At 37.2% G+C, this 23,525-nt stretch overlaps 1 protein-coding gene across 1 annotated transcript; it reads left to right on the plus strand.

Moving 5' to 3' along the window:
* Nucleotides 1–1,394: 1,394 nt before the first annotated feature.
* Nucleotides 1,395–23,326, plus strand: LOC109070638 (GTPase IMAP family member 7-like). Its single transcript, XM_042721430.1, has 5 exons — nucleotides 1,395–1,483; nucleotides 17,367–17,418; nucleotides 17,555–18,130; nucleotides 23,041–23,103; nucleotides 23,250–23,326. The coding sequence occupies exons 2-5, from the start codon at nucleotides 17,406–17,408 to the stop codon at nucleotides 23,324–23,326; spliced, it is 729 nt and encodes a 242-aa protein (XP_042577364.1). The 5' UTR covers nucleotides 1,395–1,483; nucleotides 17,367–17,405.
* The last annotated feature ends 199 nt before the right edge of the window (nucleotides 23,327–23,525 follow it).

Here is a 23,525-nt window from a genome sequence, read left to right on the forward strand (position 1 = left end):
ACACACACATATATATATATATATATATATATATATATATTTATATATATATATATATATATATTTACAACAGGACAGTAAACTAGTTAATTAAGAGACTTGCGTTTTAGACACCATATTGCCTGTTTTTGCTCTATCTCCAACAAAAAATAATTCCAAACACAGCCACCAAAGCACAGTGTTGCGTCTCTGAGCAACATGGCAGTGTTTCGTTCCTGAATGAATCAACCGTTTAAAGGATTCGGTTCAATCGCAATGACTCACTTATTAACAGTGACTTGCTGACACATACTGGCCATTTTAATTTCACATTTAAAGTATCTTAAAGTATCCCTCCCACTGTTAAAATGTAACTAAGTAAGTTTTACTCTGAGTACATTTTAAATGAGCTACTTTTTACTTTTACTTGAGTAGATTTTTAGACGGGTATTTTTACTTGTACTTAAGTAAAATTTCATTCATGTAATGGTACTTTTACCAGTAGAATATTTTTGTACTTTTTCCACCTCTGCAAATTTGCACGTCATACCTGTACATACATAATTGTCTATATTATATATAGTTTTTTTTGCTATTTTGTACATTGTCTATTTTGTATATTATTATTTTTGTTCTATGTGTCTTTGACACTGTCATTCTGTTGCACTGTGGAGATTCTGTCACTAAACAAATTCCTTGCATGTGTAAACATACCTGGCAATAAAGTTAATTCTCTCTCATTCTCATACACGTTTACAAAGCATATGGATTTTCCCTTTATTTGTGTTCTTATTTGAAAAATTTTGAAACTTTGAAAAACATCTACTTCGTTTTTTTTTTTTTTTTACCCCTCTGTCTTTGTAAATCTTTTCAAATGTCTGCACCCCTATTGTCTATCTCTGATGCATAACTTTTATAGCAAGTTCTAATAATAAAAAAAATCAAAACAAAAACATTATCCATTTTATTGCATATGAATGATTGAACTCTTCTGGGTGGACACTGTTATGTACTGTCTAGATGTAGTGAGAAGACAATAAGTGTCTATCATTTTAAAATCAAATCTATAAGTTAAATTGAAGGGGATAATTGTGTTAAATACATCCTATTATTAATCCCTCATAACATTTTCAATTGATAATATTTTCATGTTTAAATCTAGCAGTTACAATTGCTGGACGTGTTTTGTCCAATGTCTCAAGAATCAGTGTTAAGTGAAATATTTAAAACTAAATGGTTGATTGTAATTAAACATTTTAAATGTAAAATAATTTTAAAAGTTTTGCTGTCTAGAGTGAAGTAAAGTTAACCTAAAGTATCGATCTCATTAAGCTAGTAACAATCCGATACCAGTACCAACGTATGGATACAGTGGAAATAAGTATCTATCCGCCCACCCCTGAAGAGAAGAAGAAATGAAACTGAAAGTTTCAGTAAAGTTTAGATAGGTTAGGACGCCATTTCAGAACAACGTGGAACAAAACAGTTTCCATTACAATTATTGGTAAGTCCAGCGTTATCTTTCTCATACATTCCTTGATGTTATGTATGTGTCTCGATATTATATGATATTATATTATACATTTCATTTTGAATATTACGCTCAAAGTCGATCTGGAGTTTACTGGAAGACGTTTCCTCAACGAGTCAGGCGCAATTCATGAATAGCTGACGTTTGTCACAATGTATTTATTAGGTCTATACAAATTTCTTTATAAATAAGAATCTGCCCACGGTAGATTCTTATTACAAAAATACAAATAATAATAATAATAATAATAAAACAAACAAAATTAAAAACCTCTTAACAGATTGTGAACGACATTACAATGAGATTCAAACAATCATACACAAGGACAGCACCTAAATGCACAGATTTTCTTTAAATACTTCTCTGTAATATAGGGCTAATGTCTCCTCTGCTTGTTTGCAAAAGGAACATGAGCTGTCAATGTCCAAATATTTAGACAGATTAGAATTGACAGGATATATTTTATGTAAAATTTTAAAGTGTTTCCTTTGCTTATGGTACATACCAGGCTCTTTTCCAGTCTAAATCATCAACCAAGAACCTCCATTAGAACTTGCCCCTTGAAGAAATTTTCCTTTTAAATTGAATTATTTGGCGCACGTGCTCTTGTTACATTTCTTGTCTAACAGAACAACGCCTGCCAAGAGGACAGCAAGCAGCTGTACTCTTTGGATTAAACACAGAGTGACATTTAATAAGGTGAATTAAGGTGAAATTGCTTTTACCACCTGGTTAAACTCTTTTGGAGGAATCAGGAAATATGTAGTATGTCAGGATATCATTATTTTTCCCCATTAATGTACATTTAACCAGTTCAATATGAAGAGACGGTGAAATATAGACCTTTGTTTATGTGTTTTTGACCTACACTGTCCAAGAAGTGAGAACAATCCGCTATTTAGGTTTGTACATTAGCATGGACTCACTAACTTTAACGTTAGCTAGTTTCAGCCAGAAATACTTTGCTGAAGCACACGATAACATTAATGTTCTGCTTGAGCAGATGAAAATGGTAACGTAATGAGAGTATGACAACCAGAAAATGAACTTTTTGTCTTCATTGGGATTGGGGTTGAATGCTTAGGGACATTTTGCTCTGTTTTGTTTAGGTTTAGAAAATTGAATAAAATAAATTATATTGCCTATCCTCTCAGGATACCTGGAATCACTGTAACAAGTACCCCAGGCACATCGTTTTTCCATTTTCTTAGCATAAACACCATCAAACGCTGAAACCTACAGATGTCCAAGTTCCACTACCCATGCAGCTGATACTCGACTGCTATTGGCTCATCTGCAATTGAGGGGAGGGGCTTACCAATATCTCAATTTCCAAACCCTAAACACAATCCCCGAAACAGAAATTCCAGTATCCAATCAATTCTTGATTTTGAACAATACTCATGAATGATAGCTCTGTAACTAATAAAAATGAAGACAAAGAAATTGGGCAGCCCTGAATAGCACCACACAGTATATAAAATCTATTAGAGGTATTAAAATTATTAACAACAGAACTATTAATTCCTTTAAAACATGTAGAAATGGTGTCAACAAATGCATCTCCAAAGCTGAACAACTTGAGAGATTTTAAAAGAAACTGTTGCTCAATCGTGTCAAAGTCTTCATAAAAATCGAGAAAAAGAAGAAGACTATTTGATTGCACAGAATCAGCATAATCCAGCAAATCCAAGACTAATCTTATATTAATGGATATATGATGATGAAACAGATTGAGTTTCAGAAATGATAGAGTCAAGATTCATTTTTAATTTATTGGCATACACCAAGGCCAGGATTTTATGGACTACAGTTAAGAGCATAACGGGGTGGCAATTATCAATTGAAAGGATCCCTATAAAAATTTCTATGCCACCCCAGACTGTTTGCTGGCCCCTCCCTGGCCACCCCTATCAAAACAACCTGGCTCTGCCACTATATGTGTATATGCATTTTATTGTGTGGGCTCCAAATTCACTTATTATAATTAAAGGTGCCATTGGTGATTGTCTTTAGAAACATTTTTTGTTATGCTGGTTGAAAGTCTCTTCACATGCCGATAGCAATCATTAACTTAAGTGGTCTAAATGGATTTATGTATTTATATATTCTGTGGAAGGCGTAGGACCAAGAATTCATTCCGAGCGTTTTGATTGACTTTCCTACCTGTCTGTCAACGTGTATTTGCATACCTCTGCGCACCTGGTTTGCGCAGACAGGATCCGTCATCAGCGATGTGCAGAAAGAGTGAGAATGGCAGACAAACATCAACAACCTGATCTTCCTTCCTGGTACTGTTGTACCTTTACTAACTGTGCTATAAAGTTTTCTCACCGTTGATTGACACATTATGTATTGTAGTAATGTTGTCTCTGATTGTCTGATCTGCATGCATATATGCATTGAGGGGGCGTGGCTTTGAGCAGCGATTTGCAGGGAGGGTGGGACATTCGCGATCAGTGCTATCAGGCTAAAGTTAGGATTTTCCAAGATCTCCTACTGCACCTTTAAAGGTCCCATATTGTACACTTTTCTGGAGTTTTATTTTAGGTTTTGATGTCCTTAAGAATATACAGGTGCATCTCAATAAATAAGAATGTCGTGGAAAAGTTCATTTATTTCAGTAATTCAACTCAAATTGTGAAACTTGTGTATTAAATAAATTCAGTGCATACCGACTGAAGTAGTTTAAGTCTTTGGTTCTTTTAATTGTGATGATTTTGGCTCACATTTAACAAAAACCCACCAAGTTACTATCTTTTACTAATTTACTAATTTTGGCACCTGCCAACAAAACGAGAGGACTGGACAGAAACGATCGTCAAAAATGCTCATGTTTGCAGCACACACTTATTGAAAAGGTTCAATAAAGTATTGTCTTTTGATGTTATTGACGAGTCTATAGATTTCTTGCCATATGTTTCTTGCATCTCACGACTATGTGCATGTATGTAAAACAACAAACTGATGATTTATATATAATCATTTGTAATTGTATATAAATTGTTGTGATTAATTGTGGCTGGAACAATAATGTAGCTGTAAAAACAGTTGCCTGCTGAAATTGAAATATATAAACATATTCATAATGACAAGATAGACACGGTGAGTTTGTCTTTACTATACACGTTAGATGTGATCCACCTCACAGAAACAATCCTGTCAGATCGTCCATCCTTTGAGTGAGAGTGTAACATTACAGGTCGGCCAATCTGGTTTTGTGGTTAAAGTTAACCTTTTCGACATGTTTTGTGCTGTTGTTGCTCATTGCTAAGCAATGGCACGGACAAAATGTTGTCTGGGGGTTTGACAGAAGGGGAGTGGGATGGTGGGCGGTGCTCGGGGTGATGACTGAAGGAGGTGACTGTGTAGTTCTAACAAAAACTTATTATTATGCAAAAAAAAATAAAAAAAAAATAAAACCTACTTTAAGCAGGCTGTGTGCATTTTACTGTGGACTGACTGTTTTGACATTTATATGGTAGTTAAATAGCCCCTAGACCTCAGTTATCATGAAAAAAAAAACAGGAAATTTCAACTTTGACAATATGGGAACTTTAAGATGTTTACTGACCCGAATTGGTTTTAATACAATTCACCAAAGAATCACATAATTAAAAAATAGTAATCAGTAACCGTTGAAAATAGCAAACATATCAAAATAGTATTCTAACAAATTTATGAGGGGAATCACTACTGAAATGGTGTTACTCACCATTTGCTCAGTAACTTATTCTTTTTATAAATTTTGACAATACACAGATGGGATAATGTGATATGACTTGAAATATACTAATGCGACCATCAAATCGCACTGGTTATGATGTAATTATATAAATATATAGTCTGACGTGCTGTATGTTCCAGAGTAAAACAAAGCTCTGTTTATTTGTTCAGTGCTGTGTGTTTGTGTCGCTTTTAATTTGCATTTGGGAACATTACAAGTTGGAATGTTGTAAAGGAATTTCCCTTGTGGAAATTTAGAGTGGCTCAATAGTTCATTATGTGTTATTATCGCAATATATATATTTGGGCTGCATGATTAATCGAAATCAAACAGAAATTGTGATTTGGCTTAATGCAGTTATTGAATCACAAAGGATGTGATTTTTAATTATATAAATATTTGCACAGCGTCAGTAGTAAATGCTGCTTAAAAGTTGCCTTTAACATGCATCTGAAAAAGCAACATGTGCCAAACATCCTCCCAAACTTAATCAGAAGTGTTTATTAACCTGTAACAGAACGAAATAAAACATTTAATAACATGTTTTTACTCCATAATAACTACTGCAAATAACTTCATATTCTGACCTGGGGGCTGTTTCATAAAACTACTTCACCAAATAACACAGGCTTATTTCAGTTAGTCTGACTTATTGTCACTTGATTTGGCTTCATAAAGCAAAATGACCATAGCTCAAGCTCATTCAGTGTGGCAACTTATGCTGGAAAACTAACCTGGTCCAGAGCAGGCTAACTGTCAGGTTAAGATGAGCTCCTCTAACTCTGACCAACAGGAAAACATTGATATTACCACTGACTCTCTCACATACAGTTAGCTGACTTTATTATTAGTCCAAAAATAAAAGTATACAGAAAATAGTAAAATAATAATAAAAAAACTTAAATAATCAAATAAATAAATTTTAAAAATAGGCTACAACCAACTGTATTTAATGTATTGTGCCCAAAATTTAATGACCTACAGGTGCATCTCAAAAAATTAGAATACCATGAAAAAGTTTTCTTTTAACTTATTTCAAGAAGTGAAACTTTCATATATTCTAGATTCATTACATGTAAAGTAAAACATTTCAAAAGTTTATTTCTTTTAATTTTGATGATTAGAGCTTACAGCTCATGAAACACAAGAATCCAATATCTCAAAATATTATATTTCATAAGATCTTTTTTTTAAAGAAAATTTCAAGTTCTTTAAAGTGTTCATTTATGCACTCAATACTTGGTTGGGGCTCCTTTAGCACAAATTCCAGCATCAGTGAGGAGTGGCATGGAAGCTTTCTCTCTGGTTTTATGACAGCTGTACCTTTTATGGTTATTAGAACATTAAAACATTACAATCTAAAATTGATCTTTAAAACATTAAAAACAATAAATCAAAAGTTAAAATCACTGAATTAAAAATTAAAATAAATAGAATAGAAATCAGACTACATTTTAACTGATAAGAGGAACACACATTTAACTCATTTGAGCTAGTACAGCTGTATTAAGCTTACATTTTATTTACAGTTAGCCTACTGCTATCATAAAAATACACTTATATCACTGAAAAAAAAAATGCTTTTCTTACTTAGATTTTTTGTCTTGTTTTCAGATTTTCTAGACAAGTAAATAATTATTTAGAACAAGCAAAATAATCTGCCAGTGGGGTAAACCAAGTAATTTTATTTCAAACAGAAAACAAGATTATTTTGCTCACCCCATTGGTAGATTATTTTGCATGTTTCAAGCTTTTTTTCTGAATTACTTGTCTAGAAAATCCTTCTTGATTTAAATTTTTTAAAATATTTTGGAAAAATAAAAGAAAATAATTTTTTTTGCAGTGTATGTAGGATTAAAATTCTACATGTAACATTTTATTTCCAACAACAAATATTTTAGCAGAATGCATATTTTATTCATAATTATTGCTAATAAATAAAATTAATATATTTCCATCAATCTCTAAAGCACGCATGCAGCAGCGCTCGTTCACTCACATAAGTGTCCACTCCTGACAGCAAAATGGATATATTTGCATGACTTTCTAACATTTACAGAAGAAAAATATATCTGTGATATGTCAGTTATACAGTAGGTGGCCAACCACAATGATTGTTCTACCGCTGCGAGCACCGCCGCCACCGCGTCTGCAAAGTGCATTTGCAGCTTTTGACCGCTGAGTGGCGCTTTAACCACAAATTTTCAAACAAGCGCATCAAAGCACATTTTCGCGAAAAGCCGTCAGCTTTGCCTCACCGATGTGTTACATTTGACGGCTGCAGTCAGGGAAAATGAAAGAAAAACTCTGTAGTTAAAATATTTAATATTCACAGATGAAAGTTTAGTACTTATGAAGTTATGTGTGTTTCTTAGAAAGAATTCAAGCAGGATAAATGTCAAGCCTGTGCCTGTGCTTATCTTTTCTCTATGCTGCACAGTATTACACCTTATTTTAGATTTGACACATTTAATAGGTGTGCAGTATTATTTATATAATATGAATTATGTGTTATATTATTCTAAAGAAATGGTGGTTTACTTTGCACCGGAGCATTAAAAGTGGTAGCCTATTTTAGGTGAGCTAGGCTACATGGATTTATATGCAAAATGTCAATTCACATATTAGGCCTATATTATACATTCATATATAAAAAAAAATTCATTAAAAAAAACAGCATGCATTTTTGTCATGCACTACTTTGTTATTCGTTACCTGTCCTTTATTTTGACAGATAACTTCTTGAGAAAAAGATATCTGTGTGTACACTGATTTAGAAATTGTTGCGTGTTTTATAAATTATTTTCTTTATTTTAGCAAAACGTGAGGCACTGTATAATTTTGCTCCCATTATTTAGGCCTAATTAAAACAAGAAACAAATAAATTAAACCTGCACGATTTAGCTAAATCATTGAAACACTAAAGAATGGAAGGAGTAATAAAACGTCCTCACTTTCAAACTCAAGTTCTCTCATTATAATCAAAAAAGTGCACACGATGTAAAAAAGAGCTTCATTAATTGAAAACTTGAGTGATTTTAAAGTGAGCCTTATTTATTTGCTTTCATATAATTTAAGTAAAAAAATAATAATAATAAATAAATTGCAGCCGCATTTAAATGCAGGTGTGTAAAACATCAGAGTGCAGCATTTATTATTATTTGTCTACAAATTTTATCTTCATTACAAATCTTGTTTGGTTTTATTTTGGATAATTGCATGTAAAAATGATTTACTTTGTAATGCATATGCAAAATGTGAATTATTATTCATATGCAAGTGTTTGTGTAAAAATCATTAGTGCGCATGCATGACAGAGAGGTGCCCTCTCGATCACTTGAATTTTTGAAAATGAAATAACTTAAAATTGTTGTGTCTCACATACATAAGAAATATAGCTACAGAAAGCTTGAAATGTCTTGAATGTAATCTATTGTGGAGAGAGCCAGCACTGTGAATTTCATCTTGCAGCCGGCAAGAAAACATTTGTTTATTAAGAAATAATTAAAATGTCTCCTTTTTCACAATTATTAGGCTACTTCTGCCTGTGCTTTGTGGCAAACTTAATGCATGTGCTTGAGCGCGAAATATATTAAGGCTAACTATGGATTATAGATGTAAATTTAATATAAACCTGCGATTAGTTGAATAATGACAAATGAACGACTAGTAACTAGAAAAATCTTACGTGGGAGGCAGACCTATTAAATACCCTCTAGACGTCTCAGTTAAAGTTTTTAAAGCATTTTATACGTGTTTGCATAAATTCTTCTTTCAGAACGGTCCGTAATGGAGAGATGCCTTAAAACTGATTTTTCCTCTGAAACACAAAAACGAAAATTTAAATAAAATTGATATTTTATGTTTTGAGAATTGCCAGCCCTTCTCTGCAGATATTGTTGCTTCTGGTTTGTGCATTGTAAATCACATAAAGTCTACAAAATATAATGTCTCCCAAAAACCCTGGTGTTTTTTGTCACATCTGTAACGCATGTGTATTTCTCAAATCTTAAATAGCCTATAAATCATGTTCATAGACGGATACTTTACTGATGTCTGGACTCTGTTTGGGATTTAGAAAGACTTAAAGAGATGGTTCAATATATTGGTAATGAATAGGCTACATTCTGTGAGAATTTATATTGCACACTCTAAAAAATATTGTATGGACGCAACAAAAAAAATTAACTCAACAGTATGCATCATATTTTTTTAAAGGCAACTTTTTCTGAAATTAAGTTATAATAACTAATTAACTACATTGCACTAGTAGTCAACATTTGAAGTGGATCAAAACCTTTCTTCACAGTTGTCCTTAAACCAAAATGACGAGGAATTTGTCCTATCTAAACCTGCTCTGCAAGTTTGTACAAGACCATAATAATATCAAATTATCAATTGATAATTAATCATTATTTTTGCGAAAATCATTATTATTTGTGAATGTAGGCGTATGAGGAAGGCTTTAAGACCAAGCGGAATCCTCCGTCAGCTGAAGCTGGGTCAATTAGCGCAAGTCTTGATTTTACAAAATCAGTTTGAGGCGAAAAACAACTTATTGATCATGAGCCCAACATTTAGCATGACAGAAAACATTCAGTCTACCTGAAGAAAGACATATTTCATTGTAAGTTAATGCTGTTAAATAGAGCGTTAAAAAAAAAAAAAAAAAAAAAAAAAAAAACCTAGTGTAGGCTATACTGAAACTTGGAGCTCATTATATTGAAGTACAAATCCAAACACCAGAAGCAACCTACACTCTCAGTGTTCTTTCATTAAAAAGTATCCATTTTGTTTATTCACAGGCTGTATGGTTGAAATAATATTTTAGTTGAAAACTGTAAGTGCCACGTTTCATAGACCTTCATGCCATTTGTAATTTCACAGTATTTTCGCCTCATTTTTTATTTTATTTTTTTAGTAGTTTTTAGTAGTTTAGTTGTTTTTTTAGTAATTGTAGCCTACAGAAATGAGTGAAGCAAAACAAATATGACTTTTTAACTGCAGGCAGATATTGCAGATATGCAGGCCTATATTATTAAAAATATATTATCATTACAAATATTTGGATCGTCCCTTATTCTGTACCTTATTTTCTTAAAGAATAAACACTTATTTTCTACACAGTAAAAATCAAGAATAATAACAGAGTTAATAAGAATTATTTCTAAATGCTGGACCATTCTCATTTCGCGCTCCATATATATATATAAAATGACTGTTTAATAACAATAGCATGGGAACATGGACCATTCTTTTTTTTTTTTTACGCGCCGAAATCCATTTAGCTAATATATTTATTATAATATGACTGTTATATATATACAATATAGCATGCAGAATATATATAAAATGACTGTTTGTGTAAAGGGTCTTCTTTAAACGGTCTTCTTTTTGATTTATGTGTAGACTGTAGCCTAAGACTACCCCACGTTTTGAAATTAACTCACTGTAAATTTTCTGATGGTTTTTAAGGATGTTACAATGTTATATTATAAATGTTATTGTTGTTTTACTTCCTCCTTTCATCTCCATTAACAAACCAACATTTTACAATTACATTCAGTTCACAATCCGTCCCTTTGTGCCACCTGGCAGTAGTTTCGCGAATGATTTTAACACGCAACTGACTTGCAGTTAACGCCACGGCCCTGCGGCAGTATTACCCATTTTGGTTGTCCACCTACTGTACACTGAGGAAAACACAACATCTCAAATGCTTTAAACAGTACAAATATTTGATGTTTTTGATGGTGGATCTGTTTGATCCATGATCCACATTAAGGGCTGCCTAAGAATAAACGTGCACATCAAATTATCCTGACTCATTCAACCTGGATTGAATTAGTAAGATTGTGTGAGCTTTAATTGTCGTTTATGAAACCGCTTTAGTCCTGATTGATTTGTTAGGTTATTTCAAGTCAGGTTTTGGACTGTGTCTACACTGGACGCGAGCAGCGCGACAAAATACTATAGAAGTCATTATAATCAGTGATGCTGTCTACACTGGACGCCGCTCCGCGACACGACATGACAAATCCCCGACAGTATAGTTCTACTTATGACAATTGACACAAATTTCAAATTAATTTCAATGGTCGCTTTGGTCCACCATCTCTTGTCGCTCGGCTCGACTAATGTCAGTCATGTTCACTGAGCGCTCTCTCCTCCAGAGTCTGGATCATGAGTAGATACGCCCCTTACAGCTGATTGGTTACAAGTTTGTTTTGCTACTGGGCGCGACTTTTTTCTAAGCGTTTTTGAAAAATATCAAACCCCACCTTTAAAAAGTAACCCTTCAGTTGCTTGTAAAACAGTAGCTTAGTTTTCTGTGGAATAAAATAATAATTATTCTTATCTTATCATTAATTTGATCTAATATTTACATTCAAATTTTTTTGTTAATTTGCTTTAAAAATCGCAAATCATAATTTTAACCAGAAATATCCCTAAATTGTGCAGTTTAACGTGTTAACTTAATTAATTAGTAATGAAAAATAACGCAATTAAAATATTTTAACTCAGTTAATGCCTTGGCATGCCCCACCCTGCCCCCAGACCTGTATGTCATCTTATATTTCATACAGTTAATTGTTGACAAATTTGATGCCGGGCAACAACTCCATAAATGCAGTTATGCCCTAAAATTCAAGATATTGTTGCAAAAAAAGCCCCTGTATGAATTGGCTCATATTTACAGTGGGTACTGAAAGTATTCAGACCCACTTAAATTTTTCACTCTTTGTTATATTGCAGCCATTTGCTAAAAGTTTTTTTCCTCATTAATGTACACACAGCACCCCATTTTGACAGAAAAACAATGTCAACAGAATTGTTGACATTTTTGCAGATTTATTAAAAAAGAAAACCTGAAATATCACATGGTCCTAAGTATTCAGACCCTTTGCTGTGACACTCATATATTTAACCCAGGTGCTGTCCATTTCTTCTGATCATCCTTGAGATGGTTCTACACCTTCATTTGAGTCCAGCTGTGTTTGATTATACTGATTGAACTTGATTAGGAAAGCCACACACCTGTCTATATAAGACCTTACAGCTCACAGTGCATGTCAGAGCAAATGAGAATCATGTGGTCAAAGGAACTTCCTGAAGAGCTCAGAGACAGAATGATGCACCGTGGCCTCCTGAGTCCCTTGATCCGCCATGGCTCCCTGAACTGTCTACTCGGCTTCCTGATCCACCATGGAGGCTCTCCTTGTCTCCACCCTGTTCCAGTCCTGCACCAGCCTCAAATGACGTCATAGCTGTCACATTCATGTTCCTGTTTTCCTTATTTGGTCCTTCCTGTTCCTGTCCTCGTCATGTGATTTTCGTCTCAAGTTGTGTTTAATTAATTAGATATATTGTTCCCAGCTGTGTCCCATTATTATCTACCCTATTTAGTTCTAGCCCGTTCTGTTCTCCCTTGTCTGGAATTGTTCATGTTCACCCCTTGCTACGTGTGTTTTCCTGTGTCCTGTTCCTCGGACAATATTAAAGACTTAATGTTTGCATTTGAATCTACGTCTCTATCTACGTACATCTGACTTTTGGGGCTTTGCCAGATATCTTCATTGGCGAAGTCAGTGGGCTACACCAGGCCAACCAGAAACCTTCCGCAGGGATTTTCCCACCAGCCCTGCCCTTCCAACTACCACAGAGAAATGGAGGGCGAGAACGAGGAGGGCAGCAGCATAGACTCCTCCGATGGTCCTGGAGGACCCAACTCCTATTGTCCCAAGCCTGGCGGTCCTGGAGGACCCGCCTTTATTGGTCCCAAGTCCAGTGGTCCTGGAGGACCCGAGTTCGGTGGTCCCAAGTCCAGTGGTCCTGAAGGACCCGACTTCTTTGATTCCAAGTCCAGCGGTCCTGGAGGACCTGACTCCGGTGGTGTGAAGGACCTGATTTCTTTGATCCCAAGTCCAGTGGTCCTGGACCTGACTCCGGTGGTCCCAAGTCCAGTGGTCATGGAGGACCCGACCCCGGTGTCCACAGAGAGCTGGGTCAGTTTATTCAGAAGGGTATCAGGGATAATGTTGAAAGCGGAGCTTAAGTCCACAAACAAGATCCTCACATAAATCCCTGCTTTGTCCAGATGTTGGAGGATGTAATGCAGTCTAATGTTGACTGCATCATCCACAGACCTGTTTGCTCGGTAAGCACACTGCAGGAGGTCCAGCAAGGGTCCAGTAATGTCCTTCAAGTAGACCAACACCAGTCTCTCAAATGATCTCATGACCAAAGATGATTCAGTGATGTGATCCACTTTGAACAGCTGGAAGCCCATTCGATGATAATCGAAATTGCGTCACTCTCAGACCCCCACTGCATACAGATAACACTAACAGTAGAGCCTAAAAATCTAGATCAAATATAAAATATAAGATAAAACTATACAATAACGGAATGTAAAAAAGACATATAATAAAAAATAAAAATAAAGTTAAATAAAGCAGTGCAAGGCACATGGCAGTTAGAGTGCAAACCAGTGAACAAACAGTGCAGATAAAAAGATTTTTAGTGCAAAAAAAAGCTTATTCAGTCTGATTAAAGTGAGCTCAAGAGCAGTTATTTTATTTAAACTGACTGATGAGGTGGTAGAATGACATCAATTCCATGGTGAATGAGGTAGTGAGCAGACCAATGCTGCACAAAGTGACTGGTGCATGTCATCGTATGTTAGTGGGAGGGGGGTTGGAAGGACCTGGGGATGTGGGATCTGGGGGGGTTCATAGTTCAGTGGTCCCTGGGGCAGAAGAGGGAAGGGGGGCAAGTTCGGGAGCGAGTTCAGCTTCCTGACAAGCCTGATGGATGAAGCTGTCCTTCAGTCTGCTGGTCCTGGCCTGGAGACTCTGCAGTGTCCTCCCTGATGGCAGCAGACTGAAGAAGCTGTGTGGCGGGTGAGTGGGATCACCTGCGATGCAGAGGGCTTTGCGAGTGAGATGGGTTCCGTAAATTTCCTGGAGGGAGGGGAGAGAGACACCAATGGTCTTCTCAGCTGCTCTCACTATGCGTTGCAGAGTCTTCTGGCAGGACGTGTTGCAGGCTCCATACCACACAGTGATGCAGCTAGTCAGAATGCTCTCAATGGTGCCTCTGTAGAAGGTGTACATGATGGGGGGTGGGGTTCTGGCTCTCCTCAGTTTGCAGAGGAAGTAGAGACGCTGTTGTGATTTCTTGGCCAGTGCTGCGGTGTTGTCGGTCCAGGAGAGGTCCTCTGTGATGTGCACACCCAGGAACTTGGTGCTGCTCACTCTCTCCACAGTCGCACCGTTGATGGTAAGAGGAACATGCTGAGCGTGCGCTCTCCTGAAGTCAACAACAATCTCCTTCGTCTTCTCCACATTCAGAGAGAGATTGTTGTCACTGCACCATCTGGCAAGGTGGCTCACCTCGCTCCTGTAGTTTGTCTCATCCTTGTTGCTAATGAGACCCACCACAGTCGTGTCATCCACAAACTTAATGAAGAGGTTGGAGTTGTGTGATTGTGTGCAGTCATGGGTCAGCAGAGTGAAGAGGAGGGGGCTCAGCACACATCCTTGGGGGGCCCCAGTGTTCAGTGTGATGGTGCTGGATGTATTGCTGCCGACCCATACTGCCTGAGGTCTTCCAGTCAGAAAGTCCAACAGCCAGTTGCACAGCGAAGTGTTGAGCCCCAGCTCGACCAGTTTGTGAATGAGCTGTTGAGGGATGATTGTGTTGAATGCTGAACTGAAGTCTATGTACAGCATTGTGACGTATGAGTCCTTTTTGTCTAGATGTGTGAGTGCTGAGCGGATGGCAGTAGTGATGGCATCATCGGTCGAGCGGTTGGACCGATATGCAAACTGGAATGGGTCCAGGGAGGGGGGGAGGGCAGACTTGATGTGGTGCATGACTAGCCGTTCAAAGCACTTCATGAGGATGGGAGTAAGTGCAACAGGACGGTAGTCATTGAAGCAGGATGGGGAGATGGCTTCTTCGGGACTGGAATGATGGTGGGGGCTTGTAGTCCGTAATGGTCTGTATCCCCTGCCACAGGCTCCGAGTGTCTCTGCTGTCACTGAATTGATGGGCTATCCTCCTGGAGTAATGTCTCTTAGCCTCTCTGATGCTGCGGGATAGGTTGGCCCTAGCTGTCCTCAGGCCCTCCTCATCTCCAGCTCTAAAATCAGTGTTCCGCGTCTCCGGGATTCTGTAGACCTCCCCTGTCATCCGCGGCTTCTGGTTAGCCCGGACAGTGATTGTGACTGTTACATCATCAATACACTTGTTGATGTAGGCAGTGACAGTCTCTGAGTACTCCTGGAGGTCAGTGGTGTTATTGTAAGTGGCAGCCTGCTTAAACATATTCCAGTCAGTTGTGTCAAAGCAGTCTTGAAGAGCCTCTGACGATCCTTCCGGCCACACTTGAATCCGTTTTTGAACTGGTTTGGCGACTTTAATGAGCAGTCTGTATGCAGGCATTAGCATGACAGTGATGTGGTCTGAGGCTCCGAGGTGGGGGAGGGGGAGGGCTTTGTAAGCTCCTCTCTGTGTGATGTAAACAAAGTCTAAAATGTTTTTACCTCATGTTGGAAAGTGTATGTGTTGGTGTATTTTTGGAAACACACTCTTTAAGTCAGCATGGTTGAAATCCCCAGCTATGATGAAAAAAGCATCAGGGTGTGCTGTCTGCTGCTCACTGATGTGCTGGTACAGTTCATTTAGTGCATCGTTCCTGTTGCAGTTGTTGTTGTTCGGGGAAATGTAAACCGAAACGAGCAGTATGGCAGTATATTCCCTCGGCAGATAGAACGCCCGGCACTTAATAATCATAAACTCCACCAGGGGTGAGCAGTGTTTGCAGACCACAACAGCATCACAGCACCACGCATCATTGATGTAAACACAAAGCCCGCCGCCGCGGGTTTTTCCTCCCGTAACGAGAGCTCTGTCCGCTCGATAGCATGTGAGCTGATTGAGCTGAATAGCGCAGTCCGGAACGCTGTTGCTAAGCCATGTTTCCGTGAACACAAAAACACAACAGTCTCTTACAGTCCTCTGAGTTGAACGTAGTAATCGGATGTAGTCCAGTTTATTGTCCAAAGAGCGTACGTTAGCCAGTACGATGGTGGGGATAGATGGCTTGTGTGGGTTAGCCGTTAGCCTAGCCCGGATACCTCCACACTTACCCCTCTTCTGCTTCCTCTCACGCCGCTTGTGGTGCCTCCGCTGTGGGTAAGATGCAGCAGTGGGGGTCGGTGATGATGTAGGCCTCCGGAGTAGATTGAGGTCCCGCAGCTGTTCCGCGTGCGCGGAGTTTAACTCTAAAAATGCGGTTCTGCCGACATCCAGCAGAAACTCACGACTGTATGCACGCTTAAAGACAGGTAGACCCGATGACGATGTACAAAAACACTGCGACTCACAAGACAAAAAACATGAAAACACCATTCTGTCGGGACAGAGAGAAGCCGCTGCGTGTGGACGCGCCGCCAACTTGCACAGCAGAGTTTAAAAAGTCATTGTTTGTGTGGCTGAGAAGTAGTAGTTCATCTGTTTTATTTGCTAGGGAGCGAATATCCACCAGATGAATGCTTGGCTGTGGAGTCCTAAAACCTGAATTTCACAAGTGCACCAGTGCACTTCCATTGGTTTGTGTCGCCTGGAGCATTTGTATAGAATCGCAGCTCCTCCAACTAGAATGTCCAGTAAAAGGTCTGAATTCTCAAATGTTGGCAAAAAGTTATTTGTGCTATTTCTGAGGTCTAGACATCTACATAACTAAAATGCTATGAGATGCTTCATGTGATTGGCTGATTATATATTTGCATTAATGAGCAGTTCAACAGGTGTACCTAATAAAAAAAAGTGGCTGAAAAAATAGTTGATTTGATATATTCAGAATAAACAAACAGAGAATGACCAAAATCAAACATTTACTAATAATACAAATTACAGTTTTGTTGTTATGTTCAATAATGTTGTGTTCAGTAATTCATTATTTTAATTTGTTTATAAATAAAGCTTTGTTATTTGTTTTCATTTTCTTGTATTTGTTTTTTTTTATTCGTTTTTGTTTTTTTGTAAAAGTATGCAAGGTGTGGGATTAATGTGCTGTACATAGGAATCAAATATAACTAACATTTGTATTTTTTTCAGCAGCTGTTGCCAGTATTTCTCCTGCCAGGAAACAAAACCAGAATGCCTCTTGAGAGTGAGTCTAGTCCGCAGAGACACTATACAGGATATTTGAGCCACTTAAAGGGTCACTTCAGGGTGCTGATTATTTTTTCCAGGCACCCATTACATTGTGTAACATACTGTAACATCATGTGTGTTGTGTGTTTCAGTGAGTGATTTGAGGATTGTTCTTCTGGGTAAGAGTGTGTCAGAGAACAGCCAAGTGGGAAACTTCATCTTAGGAAGAGCAGTGTTTGACAGTGAATCTCCTTCAGATGATGTAGTGCCGTACAGTGACAGAGTCCGAGGAAAACATGTGACTGTCATCAACACTCCTCTCCTGCTCAACCCAGATCTCTCACTACGTCACATCACACAGGCAGTGAAGGAGTGTTTGTCTCTCTCTGCTCCAGGACCTCACGTGATCATTCTGGTGCTCAAACCTGACGAGTGTTCAAGAGAAGAGAAAGTGTGCATCGAGATCCTGCTCAGCTGTTTCTCTGACAGAGTGTTTCAGCACACCCTGGTGCTCACGACACAAGAGCCAGACCCCGCTGAGCCAATTGAAGTCAATGATGTCATAAAGGAAATCATTAAAAAATGTTGTAACAGACACAACAGATTGGAGAGAAACAGCACTCCTGATGACCTTATAGCCACAGTGAAGGAAATAGTTCAGGAGAATGATGGATGTTACTTGAATTGTAACAAATGTGAGGACTTCACTACAGACGCCACAGAAAGAGGTGAGTGCACAAAATATTTCAGTAAATATCATATTTATTTGTAAATAAACATTTTATGCTGCAGTCACATCAAGTGTTATGAAAGCCTGGGGTCCTTTGTTCCTACCTTGTTTAAAACATTTGAGATGATCTCTGGCTAATTTTGTTTTTCAAATGAATTTATTGATTTGATTAAAATGTTTTGATTAAGATGTCTGAGATTACTGCACATTCTTTAGAAAGGGGAGATGTATCGATACTCGAAACCATGATGTCAAGGCTGATGTCAAGACAGCAACATAATGACATCATATACTTGAAAAGAAAAGCAACATGACATGAAGGTTCTAATAGATAAATGAAAAAGTTCCAAAATTTATATTTAAATAATTTAATCCTGGTGTTGTGTTAAAATACCTGTAACACCTTCAAGGTTCCCGGTTATAAATGACCGGCCTACAAAAAAAATAGCTTATAAATCTCTTGTTGTGCTATATTATCACCAAATATGGGATTCAAACTCTCTGTCAACCTCTTTTCTTTCAATTAGGACTGGTTTTGTATTTATTTTGGATTTGATTAATCAGTGTGAAAAAAGCATTATTTGTGGCTAATTGTGTCCATATTAAATAAAATAAAAAACAATTGCACTGTTTAACCAGGAATTTTGTTTTGAAAAGCTTTTATTTTGTACAAAATTGCTAACCCTAACCATTTTATGTCAGATAAAAAGAAAACCTGCACATAAACTACAATGGAAACACTTTTACAGAATAAATTCAACAATAAACTTAAAAAAGTCATGTGGTTTTTGCATGATGGGACTACCCTCTGCAAGGTTTTATGATTGAGGGCAGTGCAGTTCCCAAACCGGGCTGTGATACATCCAGTTAGGATGCTTTCAAGAGCGCAGCTAAAAAAAAAGTTCTGAGGATAAGTGAGCTCATTCCTAACCTCCTCAAACTCCTGAGGAAGAAAAGGCGCTGCTGTGCCTTCCTCACAGTGTTCTGTATGTGTATGCAAAGGAACTTGAAAGAGCCGACCCTCTCCACTATGCATGTACTACTTTCTTACTTCTAAAATCTACTATCAGCTCATTAGTCTTTGCAATGTTGAGAGAGAGATGGTTTTCCTGGCATCATTGTATTTCCTCACAATATGCAATGTTGTTGTCATGAGTGATAAGACCAAGCACTGTTATGTCATCAGCAAATTTCCCAGTAATATTGGTGCTGTTGGTAGCCACACAATCATACGTGTAAAGGAATTACAGGAGAGGACTCAACACACATCCCTGTGGAACGCCAGTGTTAAGTGTGAGCACCTGGCACTGGTTAGACAAGGAACCTCAGGGTCCAGTTTGTTTCTGATTGCCTGAGGTTGTCTTTCAAAATCTTGTCGTAGTCTCACTTTTTCATTATTCCTTCGACCCTGACGAGATTCCCAGTTCCAAAAGCACTGAAATATTCCCACAGCATTATACTCCTACTGCCATGTTTCACCGTGGGAACAGCGTTCTTTGGTTGAGTGCCTCTTTCTTCTTTCTCCAAACAGGCAACATCTCCATGGCCAAAGAGCTTTAGTTCTGTCTCATCTAACCAAAGGACATGTTTCCAGTATGCAACATTTTTTTTCCAGGTTCTCCTTGGCGAACTTCAGTCTAGCTTGGATATGTCTCTTCTTCATTTTTCTTGGTCAGCAACCTTTTGGATTGTTTCCCTGTGTTTATTTTTGCTGACTTAAAGAAATAAATTTCTTGTACCCTTTTTTAACAAAAAAACTCTTCTAAGAAAGTATCAGATTATTAGGTTCAACACCCTCCTGTGGCTCAGTGGTGGAAAGTAAGATTTCTGAATACTGGCTCTGACAATATTATAACAAAACACATAAGCAAAAGTGACTTTTTCTTTCAGAGAAATATATTTTCAATCGGAGTATAAACAACAAATACAAACAGTGTAGGAAGTAGTGAAAACAATTGTGCAGATAGTTTTTTTTTTTTTGCAACAAAAATACAAACCGTACAAATGGTTCACAAACTACACACAAAATGAGAGAGAAATATACTGAGTGTAACAGAACAAACAGTCCAAATGATCTTTATGAACCAGGGATGTCAAACTCAATTCCTAGATGACAACCCTTACAAAAAAGAAGTTTATTCAAGTGTGCTATTAGTAGTATTACTTCTTTTAAACTAAAAATAGGAAAGTATGCTTTTAGTTTACTTTTTATGCAGAAAAAAAAAGGGCTTTATGTACAGAAATATACTTGAAATGACATTTAAGTATACTTGACTTATACTTACAAAAAGTCTAAATATATTTGAACTATACTTGTGCTCCTAGAATCCGTGTTTGTTGTTTTACGATAGAGGGCACTAATACACATCTTCTGTACAGAATTTCCCTAAAAAACACAAGTGAAGAAGAAAAAGAAACAACAGATACTAATGGCGCGTTCCAGGCAACCCGTAACCTGTGTTTTTCCAACTTTCTACCCGTGAAAGTGCACTGGAATGGCAGTCAAACCCGTGACTTCCCACCTGTGAACTCGTACTAGATCGATGTACTCCCAGTTCCGTGCTCTGACGTCACATAGCCTGCAAAACAATATATGGACAATATTACTGTGCAGTAAAATTAATAATCCAGCTACAATTCCTTGCGCTCAGTTAGTTTGGCTTAACTTGCCTGGAATGCTACAAAGTCATGAGTTGTGGTTTGAAGTCGTGACTTGCGGACTCAAAAACCTGCCTGGAACGCGGCATAACACATGGAACACAATTATCTGACATGAAATAGCATCAAAACTGTAACATTATGGAATAAAATGTTGACCGATGAAGAGGTAAAAAAGAGGAAGTCAAGCTTTGGGGTGTTGATCACATCAAAGTGTTTGAAAAAAAATAATGCATGAAGCTAGAATAAAATGTTTTTGTTTTAAATTTTTTTTGTTTTAAACAAAGCAGATACCCTGTCCTTTCTTTGGATGTTTCATATGTTCAGATATTCATATAACAAAATATATACAATTTCAATATTAAATAGGGACATAGTAGTATACTTAAAGTATGATGTACAGTTAACTTAAAGAAAACTTATAAATATAATTGAAGTATAAAACTACTAAACTAGTAGTTTACTGAGACTATACTTCAATGTGTACAAAGTATTTAATTAGTAAACTGTCAGTATACCTGTAAGTTCATTTTCAGTATAATTGCAGTACAAACATAGAAACAGTACACTTACAAGTATTCTACTAGAACACTGATATTTGTATACTTGCTACATAAAGTATACTTAAAAATATACTTGAACTTTACTTAAGTATACTTAAAATAAACTTGAAGTATACTACTATTTGGTAAGGGAACAGACCCGCAGAGTTGAACTCCAACCCTAATTAAAAACATCTGATCCAGGTCTTTTAGACTTTATTGAAAACTACATGGTTTGTGTGTTGGAGCAGGATTGAAACTAAATGCTTGCAGGCATGCAGCCCTCCAGGAACTGAGTTTGACACCCCTGTTATAAACTATATAAGAATTATTTACAAAATATAACAACCAAAATGGATTGATACGCTCGCTGTACACTGCATCGGAATCGATTCTACCAGGACATTTGCCTAGCAATGTGAAAACACAAATTCCAGCACTTTATTGATTGATTGATAGATACTTTATTGATCCTTTACAGGAAATTACATTTTCACGGCAGCTTCAACACTAGGTTTGGGAATCGACAATCAATTCCAATTCCAGAATCGGATACTTGTTGTAAAATTAAAATTTCAACTACACCTATCAATTCCTGTGTGTGCATCTTTTTTTTTTTTTTTTTTAGGTTGCAAAAAGGGGCTGTTAAAAATGTATTTGTCTCTGAATCATTCATTCAAGAGACTGAGTAATTGAATCATTCCATTCATAAATTCCATGATATTTTGTTTAGTTTAATATGTTTGATATCTAGATGTTTGACTTTTTTATAACTTAATGTTTTTTTTAAGCCACATTGGAATCAGAACTGGGAATTGATAAGAATCGCAATCAGAATTAATAAAATTTAAACTATACCCAACCCTATTCAACACACAAAACACAGCACCACACATAACAAACAAGTCATTTTTAGCTCTACAAATCTACAATATAAAAGTGAGAGAATAAAGTGCAAATAATATAAGTTTAAAACTAGACAGTACTAGGTCTTGACTATATATACAGTACCAGTAATTCATATTATTAGTGAAGTGACATACAGCCAAGTACGGTGACCCATACTCAGTATTCGTGCTCTCCATTTAACCCATCCAAAGTGCACACACACACACACACACACCCGGAGCAGTGGGCAGTTATTTATGCTGCGGCTCCCGGGGAGCAGTTGGGGGTTCGGTGCCTTGCTCAAGGACACCTCAGTCGTGGTATTGGCAGCCTAAGACTTGAACCCACAACCTTAGGGTTAGGAGTCAAACTCTCTAACCATTAGGCCACAACTTCCCCCAATGTGTTTTTATCACAACACATTAAACAATCTGATAGCCACTGATGCTGCACTCAGACTTGGTGCAATCAGTCTGTGACTGAAGGTACTGCTATTGATCACCCCCAGAGCATCAGAGGTGGGTAGTAGCGAGTTACGTCCGTTTTAAAATGAAACCCAAATTTTTGAGTATTGTGAGGGTTGAAAGGCACTCTATGGTGTTATTGACCCATTTGCATTAACAAGCAGTTCAAAAGGTGTACTGAATAGAGTGGCTGAAAAAATAAGAATCTTTAGAATAAACAAACAGAGAATTATCAAAATCAAACATTTACTAACAATACAAATTACAGTTTTGTTATGTTCAATAATGTTCAGTAATTTATCATTTGAATAAGTTTGTAAACAAAGCTTTAATTTATATTTTGTAATTTTTTTCAGCAGCTGTTGCCAGTATTCCTCCTGTCAGGAGAGGAGACAACAAAACCAGAATGCCTCTTGAGAGTGAGTCTAGACTTTATTGATACGCAGAGACACTATACAGGATATTTGAGCCACTTAAAGGGTCACTTCAGGGTGCTGATTATTTTTTCCAGGCACCCATTACATTGTGTAACAGACTGTAACATCATGTGTGTTGTGTGTTTCAGTGAGTGATTTGAGCATTGTTCTTCTGGGTAAGACTGTGTCAGAGAACAGCCAAGTGGGAGTGGGAACTTCATCTTAGGAAGAGCAGTGTTTGACAGTGAATCTCCTTCAGATGATGTAGTGCCGTACAGTGACAGAGTCCGAGGAAAACATGTGACTGTCATCAACACTCCTCTCCTGCTCAACCCAGATCTCTCACTACGTCACATCACACAGGCAGTGAAGGAGTGTTTGTCTCTCTCTGCTCCAGGACCTCACGTGATCATTCTGGTGCTCAA

Source organism: Cyprinus carpio, chromosome B3, assembly GCF_018340385.1.
Source record: "Cyprinus carpio isolate SPL01 chromosome B3, ASM1834038v1, whole genome shotgun sequence".
NCBI classification, from domain to species: Eukaryota; Metazoa; Chordata; class Actinopteri; order Cypriniformes; family Cyprinidae; genus Cyprinus; species Cyprinus carpio.